The sequence below is a fragment of the Xenopus tropicalis genome, chromosome 5 (assembly GCF_000004195.4).
Source record: "Xenopus tropicalis strain Nigerian chromosome 5, UCB_Xtro_10.0, whole genome shotgun sequence".
NCBI lineage: Eukaryota > Metazoa > Chordata > Amphibia > Anura > Pipidae > Xenopus > Xenopus tropicalis.
The window spans coordinates 99,234,954-99,261,447 of NC_030681.2; the positions used below are offsets into that span (position 1 = coordinate 99,234,954).

General features: G+C 38.8%; 1 protein-coding gene across 3 annotated transcripts in view; it reads left to right on the top strand.

The window, feature by feature from the left end:
- Window positions 1-25,720, top strand: part of tdrp (testis development related protein) — a 66,261-nt gene extending 40,541 nt beyond the window's left edge. Inside the window, exons 4-6 of one of the 3 annotated variants that reach the window (XM_012962978.3) lie at window positions 3,705-3,755; window positions 20,516-20,619; window positions 23,411-25,720. In XM_012962978.3, the coding sequence (XP_012818432.1) occupies window positions 3,705-3,755; window positions 20,516-20,619; window positions 23,411-23,756 (501 nt within the window). In that variant the 3' untranslated portion in view covers window positions 23,757-25,720. The remainder of the gene's footprint in view (window positions 1-3,704; window positions 3,756-20,515; window positions 20,620-23,410) is intronic. The other 2 variants (XM_031901700.1, NM_001016270.2) reach the window with 2 other exon arrangements.
- Window positions 25,721-26,494: the final 774 nt, after the last annotated feature.

Below are 26,494 nucleotides of genomic sequence, written 5' to 3' on the forward strand. Positions count from 1 at the left end.
GCCATACACGCACAGATGTTTTGTACGATATTCGATGCGTGTATGGCAAGTCGGCGGGTTAAAGGATTTTGTTCAGGCGCCATTGAAGGCACCTGAGCAAAATCTACCTTCAGGGCTGAATCAGCAGAAGGAGGTAGAAATCCTATTGTTTCTACCTCCGTATCTGACGATTCAGCCCTGAACGTCTGTGGAGGGTGGGGACGATCTTTTGTGTGACCGATGGTCGCACGAAAGATCGGAAATCGCCACGTATGTAGCCACCTTTACCCTCGCAATTTTTTTGCGCCCCTAAAGGTGGGTGAATGAACGCCCATGACCTGCCTGTATGATGCTGATAATGATTCAGCATGCTCTTCTGTTTTTTAGTTGCCCACTACTGTAGCAAAGCTCCTGCCTAAGCTGTTAAGTTGCAAGTTGGAGAGCAGCAGAAAATAGCAACAGAAGCAGCAGCCGCAGAGGAGGAGGGGGAGTGACTCCCAAAGGCTGCAGAAAGTTCACCAATTCATTGTGGGTCAGATTAGCTCCCAGCTGTTCACTCAAGGTTAAATTGGTACAGTCCAATCACATTAATGTATTGCACCGCAGGCTAAACACTGCTTGCGTGGGAGAATGATTCTGTTTATTAAATAGGGTCATGTTGACCCCTTTTAAGGTTCAAACCCTCAGGATAAGAAGCATGATATGTGTGTGGAAGGTGATATATGTTCTCCCCAGCGGCTCACCACAAAAAAAAATTATTAGTAGAGAGATATTAATTTTGAAACATTGCTTTTAAGAGGAAGGCATTGTTTTGTTTTTCTGTAAAAAATAAATAAGATACTTAGGGGCAGATTTATGAATGTGAGTTTAGAGGTTAATACATAAAAACTCACCCATGTTCTATTTATTCTATTTTTAAAAGCGTATTTATCATATAACAAATTCTACCTTTTGCCCATTGATAAATATGCTTCTAAAAATCCCATAGGAATAAATAGAATGTGGGTGAGTTTTTATGTATAAAGCTTTAAACTCGCATTTTAATAAATCTGCAGTTTAATGATTTCTTGAATTATTATTTGTATAGCGCCAATTAATTCAACAGTGTTTTACAAAAATTATTAATGGACCAGATAATAGAAGTTAATGAGATCAGTGCTAAGCTGGTGGTTGCTTTAGTTTAAAACTAAGATATATACTATATTATACATGTCCAAACATAAATGTACATGTTTCTTTTTTTAATTCTTAAACCTGTATATTAATTTCAAGGGATTTAGATTTTTCTTCTGCTTAAAGGAGAACTAAATCCTAAAGATGAACTGTCCAGGATAGTGCACATGCTCAGTGGGCTCCTGGCAGCTGTTGAGAAGCTGAGTTTAGGGATGGTCACAAATTATCAAGCCGAAAATTAGCCCAAAACAATGTACAACATTTCTAGCCTACTTCCTTAGTTAAACTTTAGCTGTATGAAGGTTTAATTGATAAGAAGCAAACAAGTGTATGTGAGCAATTTGATAGCAGAAAGTTGTAGTTCAGCTCAGACTTTCAAAAAGATCTGAAAGCAAACAGTGCTACATTAAATGACATATAGGAGAGATACTAGAAATGATACTAGAAAACCAAAAATTGAGTTAAAAGGAAATTTCTGTAGTGCATTAATTTAAGGCAGAATTAGTCACACTGCACCCAGTACTGCCATGCCGCTGCATGTAACTGAACCAGTCTCTATAACTTGTATTCCCTTATGATCCCCAGGTTGCACTCACTGGGTGATATAATAAAAAGTGCAACATTGTCCGGGGTCTAGTAACTCATAGCAACCAATCAGGTCTTATTTTTTAAGCATACTTCCAGTAAATGCTTTCTGACTAATAGGTTGGTATGCTTACTAGACCAGCAGCCCATTAGTCATGAGGTTTCATGACAAGGTGTGGAAAATGCCCTTATAAGGTGAAACAGGGTATCTGCCTTTCGGGTTTTGCTGAACTACAACGGACAAAGGCTTTCTGTAATCAGATTGGCAGGGCAGCAACTGTTGGAAGGATGAAATTTGGCCATTCCTGAACTTCTGCTCCATGTGAGACTAGGAGGATTATATGATGACTTCATGCATACTTTTATCCCATATCAGACTTCAGCTGTACAGTAGTTTCAGAGATTTGCAGTCATAGCAAAGAATTTAGTCATATTAATTTGCCTTAGAGATGAGATTAAAAGATTGGGTGATTATGCTTACCTGACTACAGCAGATGTCTTGTTATATACTGCTGATAAAAATGGCAAATCTGGACACCATCCAACTAATTAAAGAGCAAATTAATTCTGATTATCATTACTGAATCTGTGTTTAATATCTACATTTAGCAAAGAGAATGGTCTTCCTTTCTTAGAAATGTCACAGAATAAGTGAAATAGTCATTTTAGTGACAGGAAAGAGTTGTTCATGCCATCGGTTAGTGCCACCACCATGCACCTTAATAAGGATTGAGCCTTGCCATTGTGGATGCACAAGATCCTGATGGATGATGGAAAGTTCACATTGGCTCCACACTTTGTATTTTAACACATTATTGATACATTCCCAAGCACAATATTGTTTGGCGTTTATAAAAGATATTGAGCCAGGGAAGAGGAGTGCCTTTCGAGACTACCACTGAAAATAAGTTGTCTTATGTAGCAGGCTGGTTTCCTTAATAGCAAATTCTCCAGAATGTAGTCCCATCTCCTGTACGGCAGGGGGAGAGTAGGTTTAACAGGTACTCTTGTGTATCACAGAGTATTTTGAATGCATTGTAGACAAGGATTTTACCTTCTAATTTTAGTTAGAATCTTGTAATTCATCGGGAAATCCTATTTTGTTCTTACATCCCTAGATGCCTCTTTCTAGATCGGTTGTCACCCTGCAGAGTAGGGTTATTAGGGTGATCACCAATGACTAAACCTAGTTGACCCAACTAGCTGCTGACAAGTTTTTTGTTGAGTATGATATATCAATGTAAATTCAAAAGTGGCCAGATTCCATTTATTCAGGCTTCTGCTTTGGGGCCAAACAATTAGAAGTCACTTGGACCTCTTTGTGACCCCCTGCATATGCCAATGGTGTTCTTGTGAGAATGTCAAGCATGGGGCAGCTTCAATCTTACCAGGTCACAAGGGACTGAACTACTTACTGTAAATTAACATATTACATCTAGATTCCAAAGGAAGGGATTTCCATAATTAAAACAGGCACAATTTCTCTGGCCGACTAAAAGACTAAACAAAGAAAACAAAACAATGCTCTCCTGTAATTTATATATACAGCTTAAACTGTATGTTTGTTCTAAAATTTATTAAAATATTTATGGATAGTTGAAAAAACAATGCTAGAACCCAAAAGTGCCAGGAAAGTCGTTCTCAGGAATCTAAGCTGAGAGCAACAATTCTAGGTTAGGAAAATCCTGTTTGTCTTTAATTCTCTAATAATGGATACAAGGGCTTACATACGAATGTCTTGGCTGTGTATGTCACTTCTCCACACACTCCAATGGAGATCTGAGATAAAGTGCAGCGATAACCTTCTGCCGAGTAATAGGATCCAGGCTGGAGAATGCTGGGTACTGTACTAGTTGCTGCCGGCTGTAATGGAGCCTCATCTTTCACTAGCCTAGCAGGTGACTATTAATCAGCTGAACTGGGATACAGTTTGCTCTCCTCATTTTTCTTTTTGTTTGTTTTTTAAGGAACTGCAGAATTTAAAGACGAGTTTCTCTAGCATGAAAGGGCAAGTTACAGTAAGTAAATTAAGAACCCTGTTAATATATGTTGTATATTATATATAGAATATTGTATGCCCAACTGTAAATGTAAGCATATTTAAATTCACAAAGGCGTTTCATGACCATATTAATGGCAGAGGGCCAGAAGCCAAGTGCATTTATATAAGTTATAGGGCTCTGAGATGGCTCCCAATATCCTTGTGTTTTTTTATTTATTTATTTTAAAAAAAGTGCTATATAAATAAAGCTATACATAGATATACTGTATAGCGCCCCCTGAAATATATAAGGATATATAAGGATAGGGATATTATAAGTCACCAAGAAGTTCTATGACCTTATTAAAGGAGAAGGAAAGGGAAAACTAAGTAAGCTTTATCAGAAAGATCTATGTAAATACAGCCATAAGCCCTCACAGAAATGCTGCACTGAGTTCTCTGTCAAAAGAAACAGGATTTGTTGTCTCTTTGTTTTCCTCTGCCAGAGACATGCAGCTCTCTCCCCTCTCCTGCTCCCCCCTCCCTCAAGAATGCTAAGAACTCCCTCCCCCCCTTAGGAATGTGTGATCTGAGCCAATCAGCAGGAAGCTTCCTCATAGTCTTACACACTGAGCATGTACACCGGTCTTGGTCTTGAAGCAAGAGCGAGGCATTATGGGAACTTTCTTTACAGAGCTCAGCGTTTTTTTTCATATGAGGCTTCTGATCATCTGAATGGGAGAAATATGGGGAGACTTAAGGGCACTATTGAGAGAACTGAAGGTTTCCCTGCAGCTTAAGATTAACTCTTTATTAGCCTTTCTTTCTCCTTTAAAGCATGAGGCAGAAAGCTGAGGTGACTTCTAATATCTGTCATGTGACAAATTACATCACTAAGCACCGAATATAACTGATTACATCACTATGCACCGTTTATAAGAATATAGGGTATAATTAAAGGACATGTAAACCCTACATTTTCCAACTATGCATATAAGTTAGGTACATCCTGTCCACCCAAATCATGTGAACTGCATATATCCCTTCCATTCACCAACACCATCACATTTTCCTAAAATAAATACAGACCCATTATCTAGAATGCTTGGGACCAAGGGTGTTCCCGATAAGGGGTCTTTCCGTAATTTGAATCTCCATACCTTAAGTCTACTAAAAAAAAAAATCAATAAAACAATAATTAAACCCAATAGGATTGTTTTGCATCCAATAATGATTAATTATATCTTATTTGGGATCAATTACAAGGTTCTGTTTTATTACTACAGAGAAAAAGGAAATCAGTTTTAAAATTTTAAATCATTTTTAAAATCATGATTAAAATGGTGTCTATGGGAGACGGGCTTTCTGGATAATGGGTTTCCAGATAAGGGATCACATACCTGTCGTAGCTTTCACCCGGAAGCCATTTTCCTTCTCACACATCTTTGTTGACCTTTCTGATAATGCTTACTTAGTTTTTACTTTTACTTCTCCTTTAAAGGTTATTCTTAAACACAAAAGGCTTTTCGGCAGTAGCAAATAACAACAGAAAATTGCTTGTATTTAGCAACAAAAGTCCAACCTAAAAAAAAATTGCTTAATTTAGCAGTATGGTGTCCAGTATGCAGTGAGAACAAACAGGCTGGTCTCAGGGAATTCAGCAGGTGAACAGAAAGCAGTTCCCACATACAACTCCCACTTCCACGTACCTTCACCTGCTACTTACTTAATTAACACCCCTTGGATGTTCAGCCCACACCTACTGCTTATGAAGCCTGCTCTAAAAGAGCTAATAACCTAAAAAAAAAGCAGGATTTATACCTGCCATTCAAAATATATCACACATATTATAATATGTGTATTTTTTTATGTCAACAAAACAAGAAAAAATCTCCAAGAGTTAAAAAAAACAACCTCTGGTTTTAATGTAGGGACCTAATGTGACACTGCAGAATCTAGGGCCCACTTTCACTAAACTTTGGGCTTTATAATAGACGAAACAACTGGATAGACAGTTATGGCCTTAATTATTTTTGAGTTCCTGTTACATGTGACAAATGTGAGTTGAGACGTGAGTCATGACAACTAATATCAGTCACCTCATTGATTGGACAGAACGGAAATTTGTAATGCAAGTCAGATTGTTGTTTAATGCGTCTACATCCAACAGTCAGTGAGAAGATTAAGTCTTTCAGACACCATGAGGTTTTATATCATCGGTTGCAGACAGAGCATGCAGTGTTCCCTTCCGACAGGCATGTTGTGTGGGATGGCAAAGGTTCCATGTAGTTTACACGTCAGATTTTGTTATCTGTCCCATTAGATTTTTACCCATGTCTGTTGAATCTGTTGATCCAACACCATCCTACAAAATCTCCTGTGTAGTTTAGCTCTTAAAGAACCATTTATAGATATATGATTGTTCATTATATTGAGCGTGCCTGCATGCTGCTTTGCTAAACTGTTTCTTTTCATTTCCGAGCTCTTGCAAAAGAATGTTATCTTTAAGAAATACCATCAGAAAGGCCACTACAGTAACCGAGAGCAAGGGAAACATTTATGTGCAGCTATGCTGGCCCTAGTTCACCCAGTGAGATAAAGCTCATGTTAGATTGTCTCTAAAACTATAAACAATTTTTCATGTTATAAAAAGTAAAAAAAAAAATGTTTCTCAGTAACAGATTCCATAGCAAACAGAGCAAGGCATTCATTTGTGTTTCTATACTGTAAGCGCCTCTAGTAATTCAAATACTGGTGCACTCATGCCAAAAGAACTTAAGATACCCAAAAAGGTGATCTAATAGTGCTGATCTGCTGGTCACCAACTAGAGATCTCCTAGTAGATTATGATCTGAAATGGGCATCCCTTTTTCTAGATTACAGACATCGCTTGCATTGATACAGAAAACAAAAAGTAAAGATGCTTTGTAAATTTGTTTATATTGCATCTGTTTTCAAAATATCGAAAACTTATATTTTGGGTGAACAATCATAGATAGCCTGCCTTATCACTGGTCAAGGACCAGTGCCTTGTTTATTATGTAACCCTATAAGGTGTACTTTTTTTTCAGTAATGCACATTCTACAGTATAGCATTGTTCAACATGCATGGGCAGATGACAAGAGAGGGATGGAGGGATGGTTTTTTCACAGTACTCCTGTGCCATTTCTATCACAAGGGGGCAGCTGGTGCAGGGGGGTAGTGTCTGGTGTGATTGCACCTTGCCTGACACAATTGTGTCCAGTTTGTCAAAATTAACACAGCTAAGTGCACACGTGGTGTAATTTCCAGTGTTCGGTGTGCTAATGACATCTGTGCCAACCTTATAGGTGCAAGTGCGCTGCACCAATTAACACTGGTCACAAACAGAATCCTGGAGCTATTGCCTGGCCAGGAGGTGGCAGTAGCTCCCGGGATCCCTTCGATTAGTGTCAGCAGGGAGGACTGAACAGTGCAGAGCACAACTATACAGAAGTGCATAGAGAAAGTTTTGTAAGGGGTGTAAGACACAACTCACTGCGGGGAAAAATTGCAGGAACGCAACTGTACTTCATAAATGAATCCTACTCTTTTTTTGAAACAAAGCTGTTTGGGTTTCTGTGTACTTAAAATGCCAGAATCCCAGTAAGGGCCTGTATTAGTCTCTGCCCTGTAGGGCTTACAATCCTATATAATTTACACATGCACACTAACACCACACACACACAAAATAGTGAGTTTTCTAGGGCCAATTGAATTTTTGTAAATTTTTGGAATGTGGTTTTTTCTTAGGCAAGGTTTTCATCTTGCGTCAGGACAGAAGTGCAAAAGCCCCAAGCCCTATTCTCAATAGTGCTTAATGGAGCCATAAGTTACAACCTTATAACCTGGCAAGTATAAATGCAAGTCTGCTTATCTATAATTTGAGTGGCAGAAGAAAACAGCAGATTTGCTGAGCTGTCTTTATTCCCTGCCTCTGATATTTGCCAAGCTGTATCTGTGTAATAAATAATATGAGTTCCTGGCTGATGTGAAGGCTGGGCGTTGTTAATTAGAAAGTAGCTTAAAGATATTTTTTCCAAGAAAATTCCTTGCTCTGACAAATATTAGAATTAAATGTAATCTGAAAATAAATAGAAGATACTAAACATGAGCAGCACAGTCACGCAGTAGTTCGCTCTGCTGCCTTCAGAACTCTGGTTCATGTTGGATTCCAGGCACTGTGTGCAAAAGAATTTGTACTTTCATTCCATTCTTGCATGGGTTTCCTCTGGGTGCTTTTGTTTCTCCCCACACTCCAAAAATATGCAGGTTAATTGGCTGCTTATTAAATTTACCATAGTGTGTTTGTGTGATACAGACCTTAGACTGTAAGCTCCACTGGGGCATAGACTGATATGAATAAGGTATAATCTCTATAAAGTACTATAGAATATGATAGCTCCATATACATTAATGGAATTCTGTCATGGAAAAACTGTTTTTTTTTTTTCAAAAAGCATCAGTTAATAGAGCTTCTCCAGCAGAATCCTGCATATTTTTTTTATATTTAATTTTGAAATTTCACATAGGGCTAGCCATATTCTTCATTTCCCAGGGTGTCACAGCCTTGTGACCTGTGCTCTGATAAACTTCAGTCACATTTTACTGCTGCGATGCAAGTTGGAGTGTTTTCACCCCCCCTCCAAGCAACCGATCAGCAGAACAATGGGAATGTAGCAAGATAGCAGCTCCCAATAGATAATGGCACTCAGTAGTAAGAAATCCAAGTCAGGCTTGGGACTCCTACGGTTACATGGGAGTAGGAGAAACAATAGGTTTTCAGAAATCAGTTCTAATGTGTAGCACTAGCTCCGCACAATGCACTGCGATGGCTGCCTACACACCAATATTACAACTAAAAAAATACATTTGTTGATTCAAGAATAAAATAAGAATAATTGGTGGAGTGAATTATTTGCTATATGAACATTAAATAATGAAATGTACACCATTAAAATCATTGCAGAATCTCTTTTAAGAATAATTATAAGAATAATAAAAAAAAAATGTGCTTTTATAGATTAAACATAAAAAACTGATTCATGGATGACTTTGTGTTATGTATTGTTACAAACAAACAATTACTACTTGACACATTTTTAGTATAAATGTATATATATATTTTGTATAAATGTAATTATTGGAAGAACTATTATATGAACAGATTATACTCCCTATCCACATTTGCATACAAAGAGCAGGGGTGCAATGATTTGGAGAAAGAGGAATTATTTTGGACAGTTGATGCCCAATAAAATGGTGGGCCTTTTAGGCCATACCTTCAATCTGAATATCCATCACCACTTACAGTCAGACACCCCCGATACACTGAAACACCAGTTTCCCTATAAGCTCTTCTTGTTGGGGGGGGTGGCTCACAGCTCAAAATCTGTCCTGCATAAGTCAGGCTGGTTAGGGGAAATGTGATGATGGCAGTATCCAGGTCCTATAAGAATATCTTATCCAAAGTTAGCAGTATGGCAATGCAAACTCATAATGTTCTGTGCATGCAATAAGCTGCACCTTTATACATTTTTGCCCTTTTAAATGGAAGATAAATCCTACTGATGTGGAAAATTATTAGGAGATATTCCTCCTCTATTCCTCTGGTTTATGTAAAGTTATACACTGCTCATTTCTAAAGAAGCATCTTAGGTATGTTTATATTTCCAAGAATATCTTCCAGCTGCATATTTTCCCTACACATTTGTAAATAAAATATTTTAAATGTTTCTGGGGAATTGTCACAGTTTATAAAAGAATATTACCCATATGGTATTAAATCTGTATATTAAATCTACTGGCTCTCATTTATTAACACAGGAGTTATATTGCACCCATGCAGTTATCCATGACACCAAGACCGTTGCTTTTATTTTTTAACATATAATAAACTTATTGCAGGTTGATTGCTATGGGTAACTGCAATAATGCATGTAACACCTATATTAGTATATAAATCCAACTAAGCAATATTGCTCAAGTCAACAACTGTACAGGGATAAAGTCGGCTAATCTTGGTATCAAGTTTTGTCCCCATATGTAATAAAAGGAATTAAGTTTGCCCAGGAGCTGTAACCCATAGCAACTAATAAAATGTTTGCTTTCAAAGAGATGACCAGTAAATGCTACATGCTGACTGGTTGCTATTGGTTACTGCTCCTCAGCAAACGTAGGAGTGTGTTTACTAAGAATGGAGATAAATACCGACGGTGATGTTGCCTGTAGCAACCAATTAGGTCTTTGCTTTGATTTCTAACTTGTAGGTGACTGTTCAAATCTTAATGCTGATTGGTTGCTATGGGTAACATCACCATTTTATCTCCAATCTTAGTAAACATGCCCCTTAGTGCCTTTTATTACATAAACCCACAAAAGATTCCAATTTGTAGATTGTAAGCTCTTTTGGGCAGGGCTCTATTTACCTCTTGTATCGGTTATTGGTTGCTTTATATGTTACTCTGTATGTCCAACGTGTGAAACTCACTTATTGTACAGTGCTGCGGAATATGTTGGCGCTTTGTAAATAAATAAATAATAATAAGTTAATAATAAATGAATAAGTTGTTTGCAGCAAAAGAAAAACATTGAGTTGCAATTTCAGCAGATCTCTCTCACACTCACTTTTTCTTACTTCATATTGCCTGAACCTAAGATACAGTCATTTATAAATCAGCACTTTAGTGTTAATGTAGAATGTTAAGTTTAACTACCCTGCTGTTTATCTGGCTAAGTAACCTGTGGCATTTATACTGTTTATATATTTCTACAGTTCTTTTTCCATATATCATTGCCACACCATTGAAGTATTGCAATCTTTCATCTGTGATAAAATTATCTGAACTTTATTCCCAAAAATAGTAACATTTTAAACGTTTTTAAATGTAAAAAATGTGGGATATTGTATTTATACTTTTACAAATAACAATACTTCTTGTATTGGTTATTGGTTGTTTTGTTGTGCAACACTGTAGATTATGTTGGTGTTTTACAAATATGTGTTAATAATAATACAGGTATAGCACCCTTTATCCAGAATGCTCGGGACCAAAGGTATTCCAGATAAGGAGTCTTTTTGTTATTTGGATCTCCATACCATAAGCCTACTAAAAAATCAATAAAACATTAATCAAACCCAATAGGATTGTTTTGCATCCAAGGATTATTTATATCTTAGTTGGGATCGATAACAAGGTACTGTTTTATCAGAGAAAAAGGAAATCAGTTTTAAAATTCTGAATTATTTAATTAAAATGGAGTCTATGGGAGACAGGCTTTCTGTAATTCGGAGCTTTATGTATAATGGGTTTCCGGATAAGGGATCCCATACCTGTAACTGATACTAGCTTTTAGTTGTGTTGCAAATAAGGAGTGCAATTACCATATAGGGCTTTACCAGTCAGATTCAGCTTCATGAGCTTCAAGATTCAGAATTAATGTCAGCTTTGAAATTTCTTTCTAATTAGATCATACTGTGTATTATCATCATTGTTATTGTTTCTAAGAGAAAACCTGTGCTTTTAAACCAAATAATCCTAGACAGTAATACCATTCTCTTCTGCTCTTAATTATTTTTGGTTCTGTACCAAAAGCACATCTGTCACGTTCGACTCGGCTTGCACTTAGAAGAATTGTACACTCTTAATATTTAGATAGTTTAACATTTATTTTTGTTGCTTGTTGGAGGGAACTTGTTCCTAGAGTCACATTCCTTATACAATAATCAGTGTGTTCCACATCTGTATCCGATGCTTCCTTGCCTGCTTGAAGGAAGCTGTGTACATTGTCTTTGCCTTTTGCAATGGTTCCAAGTTATAAGTGGGCATTAATGACTGTGTGAATGAATGTGTCTGTGTAAACACATTGGGTGTGGGGCTCTATATTAAGTGCTTTAAATTGTCCAGTTGCCCATTTAAAGAGCTATTTTTATGCTATTTATTTATTTGTTTACATAAGTGTTGGGATTATGTTTCTGTACATTTGTATTGCTCAAGAATATCCCTGACAGGGAGAAACTCCACTAACTATGATGCTAGAACACTCTGTGGTGGGGTGCACCTTTGCTTCTGCATGGACTTACCCCGTAATGCTCATCATAGCACCTTGGATTTTTTTTTACAGCAGTAATGGTGTGCTGGAAAACTGATTGAATTCTACTCACCACCTGCTCGTTGCAAACTGCAGCCTGTTTTTCCTCTGAACTCTCATACTGCTGTTCGATTAAGGAAAGTTGCACACCAATAAAAAAAAAATCACATTAGGCAGGGGCACAATATATACAGATAATTTACAATACAACAGAAATGTACTGTCTAATAGGCAGGAAGGGAGCTGCTCTGTGACAGCTACTTGAATTCCCTTCCATGCGGCTAGTACCCACTATTTCTTCCTGTGTAATGTGCGTGAAGTATCAATACCCACTGATGGTTATATTATGTTTTTGGGTTCCAAATAATTACTGCCTCTCATATAAATCCAGTGATCTCTCAGTGCTACTCTCTATTACCTCAATAGGTCTACCCTTCTCAGCAATCATAATTGCCCCATTTATATGATTTACTTTTATGTTCTGATGTTTGTAGTGCCAAACACAGCCGTGGCCTTCAATATACAGAGTAAACCCTGTGCCAGTTGCCCAGAACTGCCTCCAGCAGAACATACCTAGTGTGGCATTAGCCAAGGCTGTCCATTTCTGGCCTGTGTTGTAGTAAGTAAAATGAGTGGCATCTGCCTGTCATTCGTCATATTATGCATAATGCGAAAGTTTTTGTGCTTAAAACAAGTGGTTTTGATATTTTCTCCACCACATGAACAAAAGAAAGCATTGAAGTGGGCCAGAAACATTAGCAATTCATTGAATGCTTTAGAGAGATCACAAGACCATCTGAACACAAGTTAAGATTTATTGAGCATGCCGAGCTGTTATTTATTTAAATTACTCCATTCAAATGATTCATATATGAATTATGTAGCAGTTTGTTACAGCCTATGAATCACTGTGTTATTTCTGTTTATTCCTGTCTTACTGTGCATGTTTTTAATGTTACATAAGTGTCTGTAAAATATTAAAACAGCTTATACTTCCATAAACATATTCACCAACCTGTAAAATGTTCCCATGAAAGGAGGGTATTTATTATCTAGAGCTCTGCTCTGAAGGCACATCACCTTGAAAGCTGCTGCCAAATACCAGCAGGATGTACCAGCTATGGGCAATCACTAAAATGGGCCTCAGAGAATTAAATGGTGTCATAGCTGAGCCACATAGGCATAAACTGACACTGGCACTTAATAAATTAGTCAGTTTTGCCCTTTTAGCACAAGCAGATTTTTCTTTCTAAACACTTATGTTGTTTTGTGCAAGGAGAGCAATGTCTTACTCACCTTTCAGCCAGTACCAGGGATACTTAAGAACAATTATCTATCTGCAAGCTGAGACTTTCCATCTGTTGTTGAATTTAAATTCAGAGCACCCACATGACTCAAAGGTTGGAAGTTGTAGACTGGAACATTTTAAGAAGATACAGTAAAGTTATGCACTTGGGCTACTTAGCAATCACAGTCTGTAGCAGCAAGGGGCAGTAAGAAAAGGGGCATAGGTTTATGGTGGAAAAGGATAATTCTTCCCATAGGGAGGCAAATTAGAGGCATCTTTAGATGGAACCTTCTTGCCTTCCTCTAGATCAGTGATCCCCAACCAGTGGCTCAGGGGCAACATGTTGCTCACCAACCCCTTGGATGTTGCTCTCAGTGCCAGGGAGTTATTTATGAATTCCTGACTTGGGGGCAAGTTTTGGTTAAATAAAAACAAGATTTACTACCAAATAAAGCCTCCTGTAAGCTGATAGTGTGCATAGAGGCTGCCTAATAGCCAATCTTGACCCTTATTTGGCTCCTCCATGAATTTTTATGGTGTTTGTGTTGCTCTCCAAGTTTTTTTACATTTGACTGTGGCTCACGAGTAAGAAAGGTTGGGGACCACTGCTCTAGATCAACTGGTTAATGATGCTAAAGCATTGCACAAACTGGATCATTAAAGGAGCATTGTACTAACTGGATCATTAAAGCAGCATTGTACTAACTGGATCACTTTACTTACTGGATCATTAAACTTACATGCAGATATCACTATGTAAACAACAGCATTTATACACAAATGTTATAGCTATTGATTTATACACCATATTCCATTAGAGCAGAGCCCTCTTTACCTCTTGTGTCTCTTAGTATTTGTATGTAACCTATATATTTGATGTTCTTTTGTACAGCAGCACAAATGTTTTCATTGTCAACCATCTCATCCCTGAACCTTGGGGCGTTCCTCCAGCTAACTTAACTGTGCGCCAGTGGCTCTCAAAGCCCGTTTTCTGGAGAAACACATGATTCAAACAGAAACACATTTAGTCTGTCTTTGATCATTAGGGATTTTACAAACAGTTTTATTGCAATTGATTGAGCCCTTTTAATATTGATATTAGATGGCATTCCTGTGATTCTTCCAGTCTTAGAATAGCATTTAGCAGCCATCCTTTATTTCTGCAAGAAAACCAATCTACTGTGGAACACAGAAAAACCATGCATATTTCTTGCTAATTTTGCTATTAAATACACATTTGGTGATAACTACTAATATTTCTCAGGAACATTTACAAAAGAAACAGCCAGAGGGATATGCGCTCCAGCAAATGCTAAACATTTCCTGCCCTGGGGAGCAAGAGAAACAGAAATGCATTTAGCTGGGTTGCGTCGGTATTGAGGCTTGGCAGGAATGTACGTGGAGTTTGCAGCCATGAAAACACACGGCTTTTCAGGGAGCGTATACACTCGCATCCCATAATATGAGTGTGTAGAGGTTCAGTACCTTCTGTAAACAAACACTGATCAAGGACTATGCATTCTGTAGCTTACTGCTATACAAAGTGCTATTCAGTTGGAAGGGCTCTTGTAAATATACCTGCAGGTATAAGTCAAGTAAACTTTCATATTTAAAGCTAGTATTGATGCTAGACTTCTAGACTTTAGCCTTCTCTGAATAAATTAACTTTAATTTACTTTAATTTTAACCTAATCCAGCCTATAAACAAGTTACCTGTCACATAATTAGCACAGAACATGCAACGCAACTGCTCAAAATTAATGGGCAACTATATATTGATTTTTGTAAATGTTTTTTCCTTTTGATTTATGTCACCAAGCTTCTGTCTGTATCTATAACTGGCTTAGCTCGCAGTTATAGATTTGCATAGGCGACCATTGTCTGGCAACAGGCTGACCATCAGCTTCTTTATGGGAATGTGTATTCTATGGGACATGTCCAGCCAAACAGAACAGTAAATGGCTCTCAATATCAATCTCAATAACAGGGACCAAAACAGTGGTACAATGCGCCAAGGCAGAAAAATACCAGCCAGGTGGCAGCACAAATCATGGTTGGTACCAGATGTATAGGCGAGTGTTAAGGTCCCCATACATGGGCCGATCTGCTCGCTTGGCGATGTCACCAAGCGAGCATATCTTCTCCCAATATCCCCACCTACGGGTGGGCGATATCGGGAGAATCCAGGATAATTCAATCACTTGGCCCTGGGGCCGATTTCAGGCCGGGCAGGCCCGTCGGTGGTCCCCATACACAGGCCGATTAGTTGCCGAATCAGTCTAAGGGACAGATATCGGCAGCTAGAATCAGCCCCTTAAAGGAAAAAGAAAGTGACAATACAGAATATCACTTTGGGACCTCGCCTTTCACTCACAGTGCAATGTGTGCAGTTACCTGGCAAAGTTTTGTGAAACACAAAGATAAAGTAAGGATGTAAAATCCATCCAAAATTCCCACAGAAAATATAGCTTCATGCTTATAGACAGGACAAAATACTCAAATTGTTTTACTGCTGTATTACGTGTGCTGCTTTATTTCCTAAAAATTGCATATTGTTAGATCTGTTTTCTATTTACAGAGACTCTTCACTTGTAACTTAAAGGGGAAGGAAAGGCAAAGTCACTTGGGGGTGCCAAAATGTTAAGCACCCCCAAGTGACTTTAACCGCCTACCTTGTACCCCGGGCTGGTGCCCCTGTTAGGAGAAAATAGCACCAGCCCGGGGTACCTGGAGCGCAGCACTTCCTCCTTCCGCCTTCCACTTCCTAAACTGCCGGTGGCCGGGCATGCACAGTAGAGCGAAAAAGCCGACTTAAATGTTTAAGTTCGGCTTTTCACTCTACTGCGCATGCGCGCGCAGCGAAGCCGGAAGGAGGAAGTGCCGGCAGCTACCCCGGGCTGGTGCTGTTTTCTCCTGACAGCGGCACCAGCCCGGGGTAAAAGGTAGGCGGTTAAAGTCACTTGGGGGTGCTTAACATTTTGGCACCCCCAAGTGACTTTGCCTTTCCTTCCCCTTTAAGTTACAAGTGAAGAGTCTCTGTAAATAGAAAACAGATCTAACAATATGCAATTTTTAGGAAATAAAGCAGCACACGTAATACAGCAGTAAAACAATTTGAGTATTTTGTCCTGTCTATAAGCATGAAGCTATATTTTCTGTGGGAATTTTGGATGGATTTTACATCCTTACTTTATCTTTGTGTTTCACAAAACTTTGCCAGGTAACTGCACACATTGCACTGTGAGTGAAAGGCGAGGTCCCAAAGTGATATTCTGTATTGTCACCTAAATATGAGACTTTAAAATATGTCCAGCTACCAGTGTTATTATTAACAACATAGGCATTGCTCCTGTACTTTCCAGAGTATTCCTCTGCTTGTGTGGTTTTTTTTAATGAAGAAACTTTAGTGCTCTTCAAATAGAGCTTTTATATTAAAGTTTTATATTATATTTTATTGTATTGTATGTTCTTCATTAGCATGCTGCCAAAGTAAATTGTACAGTCAGGTCTGCATACTTAAAAGACAATCAAAATATTTACTAGAAAAGTTGTCAAAAAATGCTCTTTATAGGTTTGCAAGTTTTTCTGGATCTGCATCAAAGCCCAGTAGCCCACTCATGCCTTATACTTGCAGAATGAATACAGTTTATATCAAGTAGCCTGTTAAAGAACCCTACCAAACTGGAATATAGCTATCAGTAAATATTGTTCTTTTACGTTTGGTTTACCTTGAGCCACCATTTTGTGATGGGCTGTGTACTCCCTGAGAGATCACCTGACCAGCACTTTCAAAATCACCTGACAGGAAATAATGTAGCTCCAACCTTAACAGGAAGATGTGTGGGAGTAAAATACAGAACTCTGTTCATTGGCTGATGTGACCTATCATGTATGCGTGCCCCTGGTTTTGTTGTGTGCAACATGAACTGTATGATCCCAGGGGGCGGCCCTTAAGGTGCCCATACACCTTAACATCCGCTCGCTTGGCGATGTCGCCAAGCGAGCGGATCTTCTCCCAATATCCCGCACCTACGGGTGGGCGATATCGGGAGAATCCAGGCTAATTCGATCGTTTGGCCCTGGGGCCAAACAATCGAATTATAATGATGGGCATAGGCAAAGTCGGTCCAGGAACCGCATAAACGAGCCGAAGCGGTCCCCGATCCGACTAGATTTTCAAACCTGCCCGATCGAGAGTTTAGTACTAAAAAAGTAAGTTCTTATGAAAATGGGTTAGTTAGATGAAGCAGGCTTCTACATATGAGCTGTTTGATGCAGTATATTTTTATAGAGACCTACATTGTTTGGGGGTGTAGTTTTCCTTTAATGTGTACTGGAAGATCTGCAAGAAAACTGGCAGAAACTATAGGCAGACCCCAATATTGTGTTGCTAATTGGCTAATGACCTTCCCCATGTGCTGGAGGAGGATGTCAACTTGATCATCTAAAAATATATGGTATGGAGAGCCATTCACTTGGATTGATGGTCAACTTATTTGTCTGGAACTGGTCATACAGGTATGGGATCTGTTATCTGCAAACCCATTATTTAGAAAGCTCCAAATAACAGAGAATTTTAAAAAACATTCTGTAATAATAAAGCAATAGCTTGTATTTAATCCAAACTAAGATATAATTAATCTTAACTGGTGGCAAAACGATCCTGTTTGGTTTATTTCATGTTTAAACCCCAGGTCCTAAGAATTCTGGATAACAGACTCTATACCTGTACTAAATAACCTGGTCACTGCATGTGCTAGTTCAAAAATATTATTTACATATATTCTATTAATATTTATGATCATCTGACTAATGAGGCCCAGGGTATCTACTGCAGCCTATAGATGATATTTCCATTTTGCTTGGCAGGTGGAACAATGACAGCTTTCACACAGTTTAGTGGAAATTTATAGATAATGCTCGCTAACTGCCGCATAAACAGCCCAAATGTTACACCTAATCACAGCTCTGACTGCAACCTGGTCAGAAGGTACCTCTCATAGGTTGCCTTATCACATTCTGTATTAGTGTTTAACTTTCTTCTCACTGCAACCAAATAAAATGTACAATTCAGCTTTACAACCTAAAATTTGGTTTAGAATCATTTGTGGCCCATATATGAATGGCAATTTTTTATTATATTAAGAAACTTTAGTAAAGGCGATTGTAGGCATGAGGATTCATTTCTGAGTCTCGACCTATAGTTTAAGTTCTTACTTGATATTCACAGTAAAATAATTACAGTTGCTTGTCTGTTTTGCTTTGCATGCCTTTGCGCTTACATAACAATCTAGGAATATTTGTCTTCATCCCTAACTGAGTCGAGGTCATGATATCGTTCTCTCAGTCCTTCCATGCTTCCAACATTATTGTAGGCAGTGTTTAGTGCTAACAAAATGAACGGTTTTTGGCACTGTAGTTCCGGCAACATAGTTTGTCCTCTAAGGTTGTCAAAATATTGGGCAACTCCATCTGACTGAATTTTAATATTTGGCCCTAACAGTGATGTGATAATAAATGTGTAATCCACTTGGGACTTTAAACATAGAGTCTAAATCCTGGCAAAAAAAACAACACTGATTTTGTGTTGTTTTGTGTTGTGACTCTGGTTCTCTAAAAGCCGATCAGTAGTTTTTAAGGGCATATGGGACATCATTTGGGTCCCCTTTATTTGCCTTAGATCTCCCATTGGTTTTATAAGAAATCAATGAGAAGATACCAAGATCTGGGCCACTGTATGTTACATATGCACTCCATGGGAGTCTGCGGTTCTATGTACTTATACCTGTACCCTCAGCTTAAAGGAACAGTAACACCAAAAAATCAAAGTGTATAAAAGGAACTACAGTATAACGTACTGTTGCCCTGCACTGGTGCAACTGGTGTATTTGCTTTAGAAACATTACTATAGTTTAGTAAATGAAGCTGCTGTGTAGCCATGGGGGCAGCCATTTAAAAGAGAAAAGGCACAGGCACATAGCAGATAACGGATAAGCTCTGTAGAATACAATGGTGTTTTATCTGTTATCTGCCATGTGCCTGTGCCTTTTCTCCTTTGAATGGCTGCCCCCATGGCTACACAGCAGCTTATTTATATAAATTATAGTAGGGTTTCTGAAGCAAATGTGAAAATTTCACCAGTGCAGGGCAACAGTGCATTGTATTATGATTACTTAAAAACATTTTTATTTTTTGGTGTTACTGTTCCTTTAACTGCTTCAAACATAGCCCTCATTGAATATGCATTTTAGGCTCAGAAATCCACCATTCTGTATGTAGCCCAAGTAGCTCACCACTAAATTTGAAACCATTAGGCAGGGGTGCAATGAGGCTGTGACCACAAAATTCATATAGACAACAACAAGAGATCCTCTGCACTCACCTATTATTAATATATATAGGACATTAAGACATTCTGTGCATTAAGCTACCAAGATATGCCCTCCCCTATATTGCAATATACTTCAAGCTGGCCAACTACGTCAAAGTAATCCCCGGTCTGGCTAGTCCTACACTCACTTATATCTGATTTATTAAGAATTCTACTGCTTCAATAAATATTTAACAACGGGACTAGATTTTACCTGCAACTTGCTTGCTTTCAGGGTTAAAACCCCCAAATGGTTGTCCTTTTATTGGCCCATTGGGATCACCTGTAGCACAAGTAATGTCTCATTTTGCCTGCCAATGATGGGTTTGATGCCAATTTTAGCTACTACTACTAAGACATTTTCATGAACAATGCAATGGTTTCTTGGGCCTTCCTTAATATTAGAAGGTTTTGCAGCCCATAAAACCCAGCAGACAAAGTTCATTATCTCACTGGAAAATTAGGTTTGGGTCAACTTTTGGAAATTTTGTAGAAAAAGGCTGACTAATATTATTTAGTGGTTTGGTAATTTGGAACAGAAAGAAGTGGTGTGTGGAGTTACAGCCACAGTGCTTTACAAATATTATATCTCAGTCAAGTCAGTCTGTGGCCCATTTGAGCTTGCAGTCCGAAGCCCCCATCATATATACTATGGTCCGTTTTTTTAAGAGCCAATTCATCTGCCTGTAGGAATGTAGGAGGAAACTGGAGTAGCCATAGGAAGCCCACAGAAAACCTACAAACTCCTTGCATATACTGTCCTGCCTGAAATCAAAGCTAGGATCCCAGCACTGCAAAGCAGCAGTGCCACCACCATGCTGCCCATAGTGCTTTATATTTAGCTTTTAAATTTTGATATTATCCTTTATATATTATGGACACATTTACACAGTTTATCATTTACATCTTCATAGAGTAAAATGTTACTTTACATTACTTAATTCCATACATATTTTAGTTTAAGATTTTGCTTTAAAGGTTATGTGGCCAATATGAATCCATAAATGCCTTTTCATTTTTGTTCTCAAGGTCCAAGGTGCCAGTTTTAGAGGATGGAAGGAAGTGACCTCTATATTCAACAAGGATGATGAACAGCAGCTGCTAAAAGGAGCTAAATGTCCTAAATCTAAAGTGTAAGTCTCTGTCTACTACTTGTGATCTTAATGATGTGCATTTTGGATACAATTTGCAGTGTTTTCTACTGCAGCATTTTTTCCCTTAATTCAATTAACTTTGAAGCCAATTGGAGGAGTTGTGTCTGATGCAATTGTGTCAAAACTCTCACAGTTAAGGTGGCCACACACGTGGCGATTTCCGATCTTTTGTGCGACCATCGGTCGCACGAAAGATCGTACAATCGGCCACTAACCGTTCAGGGCTGAAACGGCAGATAAGGAGGTAGAAACAATAGGATTTCTACCTCCTTCTGCCGATTCAGCCCTGAAGGCAGATTTTGATCAATCCCACGGGCTTGAATGTAAATTGCTGGTTGGATGGCATATGCGGCGACATGATTTCCTGAAATTGTGGGGCCGCATATGCCATCCCACCAGCTGCCACGGCCCTTAGGGCCAGGTTAGCTACGTGTATTGACGCAGGTTGTAGTGAGAAGCCTGCCTACACACAGAGCTACTAGTAGCAGCTTGTCACAGCTACTAAAATAGACAATGCTGATAATTACTGATAATTGTGTCTACATGTGTTTTAGCAGAGGCAATTCTCAGTATTGTCTATTTACTGGCGTTTAGTAGCTGTGTCTTTGCCCTTTGAAGGCTGTGGTAGCTCCCCTGTGTCAGTATGGAAGCAGGCAGGACAGACGCCCAAGTACCAATGGTGTCATACACTTGAGTATTCATTTAGGCAATTGCGACTGCATTGATAAATGAGCCCTTACAGATTTAGCAGTGGAATAGCTTAAGATAAATTAGCTGCCATGTTTTTTACCATGAAAAAAGCATAAATTTTTGTTAAGGCGTCAATACGCTGGCCAGTTGAATACACTTTACAACTTATGACCCATACGCCAAATGGACAGGGAATGGAAGAATGGGCAAACACGTTATAGCCACCTTTCTATTGTTACTATTGTTTGTGTTAACTGTTGGGGCTCCTCTGCCCTCCCTCATCTTCTGATACACCATACAGCAGCCGACTAGTAGATTAAATTATCAAACCAGCCCAATTCCTGATCTAATTGGAATCCATAGTGGATCGGTGGTCTGCCATTGTACCAAGTTTTCTTTGGATTATATTATTGCTATATTGCTATGTGTATGGCCAGCTGTACTTCACTTTTTAGGCAGGTGCCACACAGGGTGGATTTTCGTTCTTCTTGAAGCAGGCTGAGAATCCACCCCTACGCTTCAAAAATCTTATTGTTGTGCCTGCATCCAGAGCCATTGCATCACAGAGTGCAAGGCACATGTGGCATGAGCCGCAACATAATGAACACTTCCCTTTAAAAACTGAATTGAATAATTAATTGCTGCTTTAAAGGGTAAGTATGCATTACCTTTATCAGTACTATAGCCTGTTTACTCCCATTTACAGCTCTTCTCCTGTTCGTCCTTTAAACCCAGTTTGCAGAAAATTCCTGCACACGTGCATCATGTATATCATGTGCTCCTAATGCCATTGTGTAGTGCATGCACAGTGAGCCACCCTATGGTGTAGAGTATTTGAAGCAAAGGCGTGTCAATAGCAGTGGAGGAGGGTTATGCCACTGCCATACGGGGCCTGGGTGCAGCCATATGGAGTGAACTTCCAGCGAGTTTCCATGTGCAGACACGCCATGAAGCAGATCAGAGTGGAGTGGGAGTTTGTTCGGGGTGTGAGAAAATGCACCATGTGGCAGTAGTCTAAAGGTCCCCATACACGGGCCGATAGTAGCTGCCGATATCGGTCCTTTGGACCGATTCGGCAGCTAATGGGCCCGTGGGCAGTGGGCAGTGATGGGGAGCTTCAGGTTAAGTGAGGCACAAAGTTGATGGACTTCGGAGTGATTCATTTCACTGAACTTAGAGACAAAACATGGACAAATGTTTGTGTAACATTTCCTTATAAGAAAGGACAATCCATTATTACTGCAGTCCATTTTCTTCTATTTTGTTTTATGACCCTTTTGCCTGACCTTCATAATTGTCATTGTCATCTGGTTTTAATCTTAAACTGACGTAAAAATTGCTATCACCTAAATTGCTTTTTATCTCACTTAAATCTCTCATTTCATCATTATCTGCCTTTTCTTTTAAGTAAATCCCATGGTTCCTTCATCTAAATCACTTTCATATCTATATCAATTTCCTGTTGTTTAAGCCTTCCAATGTGTATTATGCGTTTCTGTTGTATGTTCTAGTAGAATAGATTTTTTTTCTCTGAGCCGTGAGAAATTGTATGCAATAAGGACTGTAAGACATGCAGTCTTTGATGGGCACTGCTTGTGGCATTAGTCAAAAACCACAACTTACTCTACTTCCTTATCACTTAAATAAGAAGTGCAGTGTTTCAGCCGGCACCCATGATAAGTGGGCAAAAATTAACCTAGTTCCATCTTCAAACACAAATATTAACATGCTCAGGTGCTATTCAGGTTAATGGGAACTGATCCATTAAGGTATACAAGTAGCAGCAACCAAAACATCTAGTTTAATTCCCTGTGTGCTTTAGGCCTCTACATGTGCCAAACAACTTGCCTTATTCCAACCACAATTGGACTATTAATTTATACAGTGCAGCCAAGTGACTGTATGTATATATATGTATTAAAATATCTACTTTATATTTATAGTTCTGCTAGGGTAGATATTTAGATTATGGTGTATATACATCTGTAAAATGCCTAGTATGTGCCAGATGGAAGGCAGGACAAGATTAAAGGGAAATAAGAAAAGCTGTTTAATTATGCCTTGTGTATCTTTATTTCAGAATATCTGTGAAACCAAAAGAAGACGTAAAGACAGAAAAGAAAGCTGGCTTTTGGGACAGTTTAGCAATAAAACAGAACATTCAGCCAAAGAAAGCCGACGAGATTGAGGGTTGGGAACCTCCTCATATAACAGTAGAGGAGTCTCCGTCCTTTCCTGATGATGTATTAGATGATCCCAATTCCTGGCCCGGCTGGGAGGATGAAACCAAAGGATCCACAAAATATACAAACCTGACAAGTTCAGGAAATAGCTCCAGGTGGAGCATTAAATCAGCTGGGAAACTGGTTAGTATTCGAAGGCGGAGCAAAGGAAACCTGACAGAGAACTGGGAGGAGTTAGAATGAAAACCATAGCAAGTGAGCAATATGCAATATCTTTCCACTGTGAGGCTGCAGGTTTCATGATTTTCATGTAATTTTATACCAAATTCTATTAAGTATTGTATACCCACTTTTATATTTATCTAGATCCTACAAAAATAAATTTGCACTTCTACTGTCTTCAAGTTATTTAACAGAGCCGTTCTAAGAAACAGCTGGGAAAGGTGAGGGGGCTTCACCTGTGCCTACACTTTTAAAAAGAAAACTTGGTCGTACCAAAAAAAAAAAAGGAGATTTTTCTCTGTGAATGTATACACTGGGTATAAAATAGACTGTCTTAGACTGTTACCATTTGAAGCAGGGATGTCAGACTGGCAGGTCCCAGTGGTTGCTGAATTGCATATCATTTTCCCGCCAGTTTCAGTAGCTTTGTAGGATATGTAGTTCAGCAACAGCTGTGGGGCAGGAGGACTATTAGAGATGTAGGTGTGTAACAGATGGAGGGCCTTACGTTTGGCATCCCTGAGATAAAGTTATTTGCCTTGCACATTAAACTGTCAAGTGCCTGTATTTCACCTTGCTAACGTATTTGTGATGCACAGCTTAATTTATTCATAAGTTAATTTAGTATTTTTTTTAAGCAACTGGCTTCTTTTTAATGATTTGTGTTATAGAATTAAAGCCAAGTATATTATGTGTAACAGAATTATTGGGAAATGTTCATTTCCAGTATATATCTGGTGTAATAAGTATTATTACTGACTAGATACATAATACAGAACCTCTGAGGCAGCAGTGTTCAGCCTATAACTCTCCAGCTGTTGCTGAACTACAGCTTCCAGTATCTAGTTCAGCAACAGCTGGAGATCGGCAGGTGCATTATATTTTAGAAGAATTTTGATACAGTTGCAGCCGTCTCAGCTAAGTAAACTACAACTTCCAAAATACTCACAGCTGGCTCTTCAGAGAAATGCTAACAAACTTGGAGGACTTTATACTTGCTCTAAAATATCAAATAAAGTTATGGGATTGCTGAGCTTCTCTGTATGAATGTGAAGAAGATATGAGGGTACATTCACTTACCCAGACATTGTGAGCAATTTTACCCAGACAAGTGCAATTTTGGCAACATTTTTTTCCACAATGCAATGGTTTTTCCCAAAATTCATGTTTTATTGCAGGCGCAATGTGGTTGCTGAATCAGAAGCAATAGCACTACCAACGACTAACTGTGATGTGTCTGGTGCAGCTGTATCTGAGTCAAAATGGACCCTATCAGATAAATAAGATGCAGTTGCAGCGAATACTTCCAGTCCGGCAGCAGATGCAGATTAGTTGCTAGTATGCTGCATGTATTAATGCAAGGTGCTGAGCTCCAGGGTTTGCACAGCACTGTGCGCAATAGCCGCAGCATCATTCAATTAGTAACGAAAGGCAGGAAGGACTGATCAGCACTTGGACACAAGTACCTTTAATTAAAGTGGTCTTAAACTTAGTGAGGGTAAACGCCCAAGTTGCCCACTGTGTCTGTGGATGTAATAAGCCCTATGAAGTGTTTCCCTCATATCCTTTTCGCCACACTATTTGTGCAGAGCAGCTCCAGCATGCCTTTGCTTGCTTCACTGGAAGCAGCACTATGGGAAATGTAGTTCTGCAACAGTTGGAGCAGCTCCATTCCCTGATTCAAACTCTTCGTCATGCATTTTCTTTCAAGAGCTTTGCAGAAGAAATGGAGAGAGCATTACAATATTATTCCACCGTAAGGGTTGCTTGTTAAACGTACTGCTGAGGGGTGAGGTTAAAGGCTAAACCTTACAAAGAAGAATTCCAGTTGACACCTGTAGTGCAAGAGAGCTATGCAAGGTAGCATTCATTATTTATATTGTTCTTATTGTTTGTTTTTGTTAGTGTCACTGTTAGAGTACACCCCCAAAATATATGCTTTGTATTTTTTCATCTTGAATAAAGAACTAAGCTCAACCAAGAAACCTTGTTACAAAATTATTTGTAATTCTGAGTATATCTGTTCCATACTGCTACTTGCCCAGCATGAAATGCACATGTGCAGAGACGGTAACGGTGTGTAATATGCATACCTGAGGTTTTAAGCTGAATTCTGGGTGAGGCAGAAAAATAGACCTGTGCTTGTAAAGAACAGTACCCAGGCGTGTACTTTTTTTGTTTGTTTGTTTTTTAAAGGAACCAAAACTACAAAAAAAATTATGTGAAAGTGTTTTAAAGTTATTAAATAATGTACTGCTGCCCTGCACTGGTAAATGTGTGTTTGCTTCGGAAAGACTACTATAGTTTATATAAACAAAGCTGCTGTGTAGCCATGGGGGCAGCCGTTCAAGATGGAGAAAAGGCACATGTTACTTAGCAGATATATAAGCTCTGTATAACACCATTGTAGTCTACAGAGCTTATATCTACTGTTTAACCAGTGACATTTAGTCCTATTTCAGTTTGAATACCCCCATGGCTACACAGCCAGTGTGTTTGTATAAATTACAGTAAAAACCCAATTTTACTTGCCTGGCAATTATGTTTCCCAGAAATTACACTGTTTTTTTGCAGTCTGGCACAGGTGGGTGGCATTCTTTTCTTTCTGTTTTTTAATGTTTTTCCAGATTTTACGTTAAATCTTAGCGGTCTCTGGGAAAAGGTAAAAGCACAGTTCTGCTATATAGAAGCAATCGCACAGATTTTACCAGTTGAGGTGGGCAATATCGGATTGATCCATATCGTTCGGAGCAAATGAT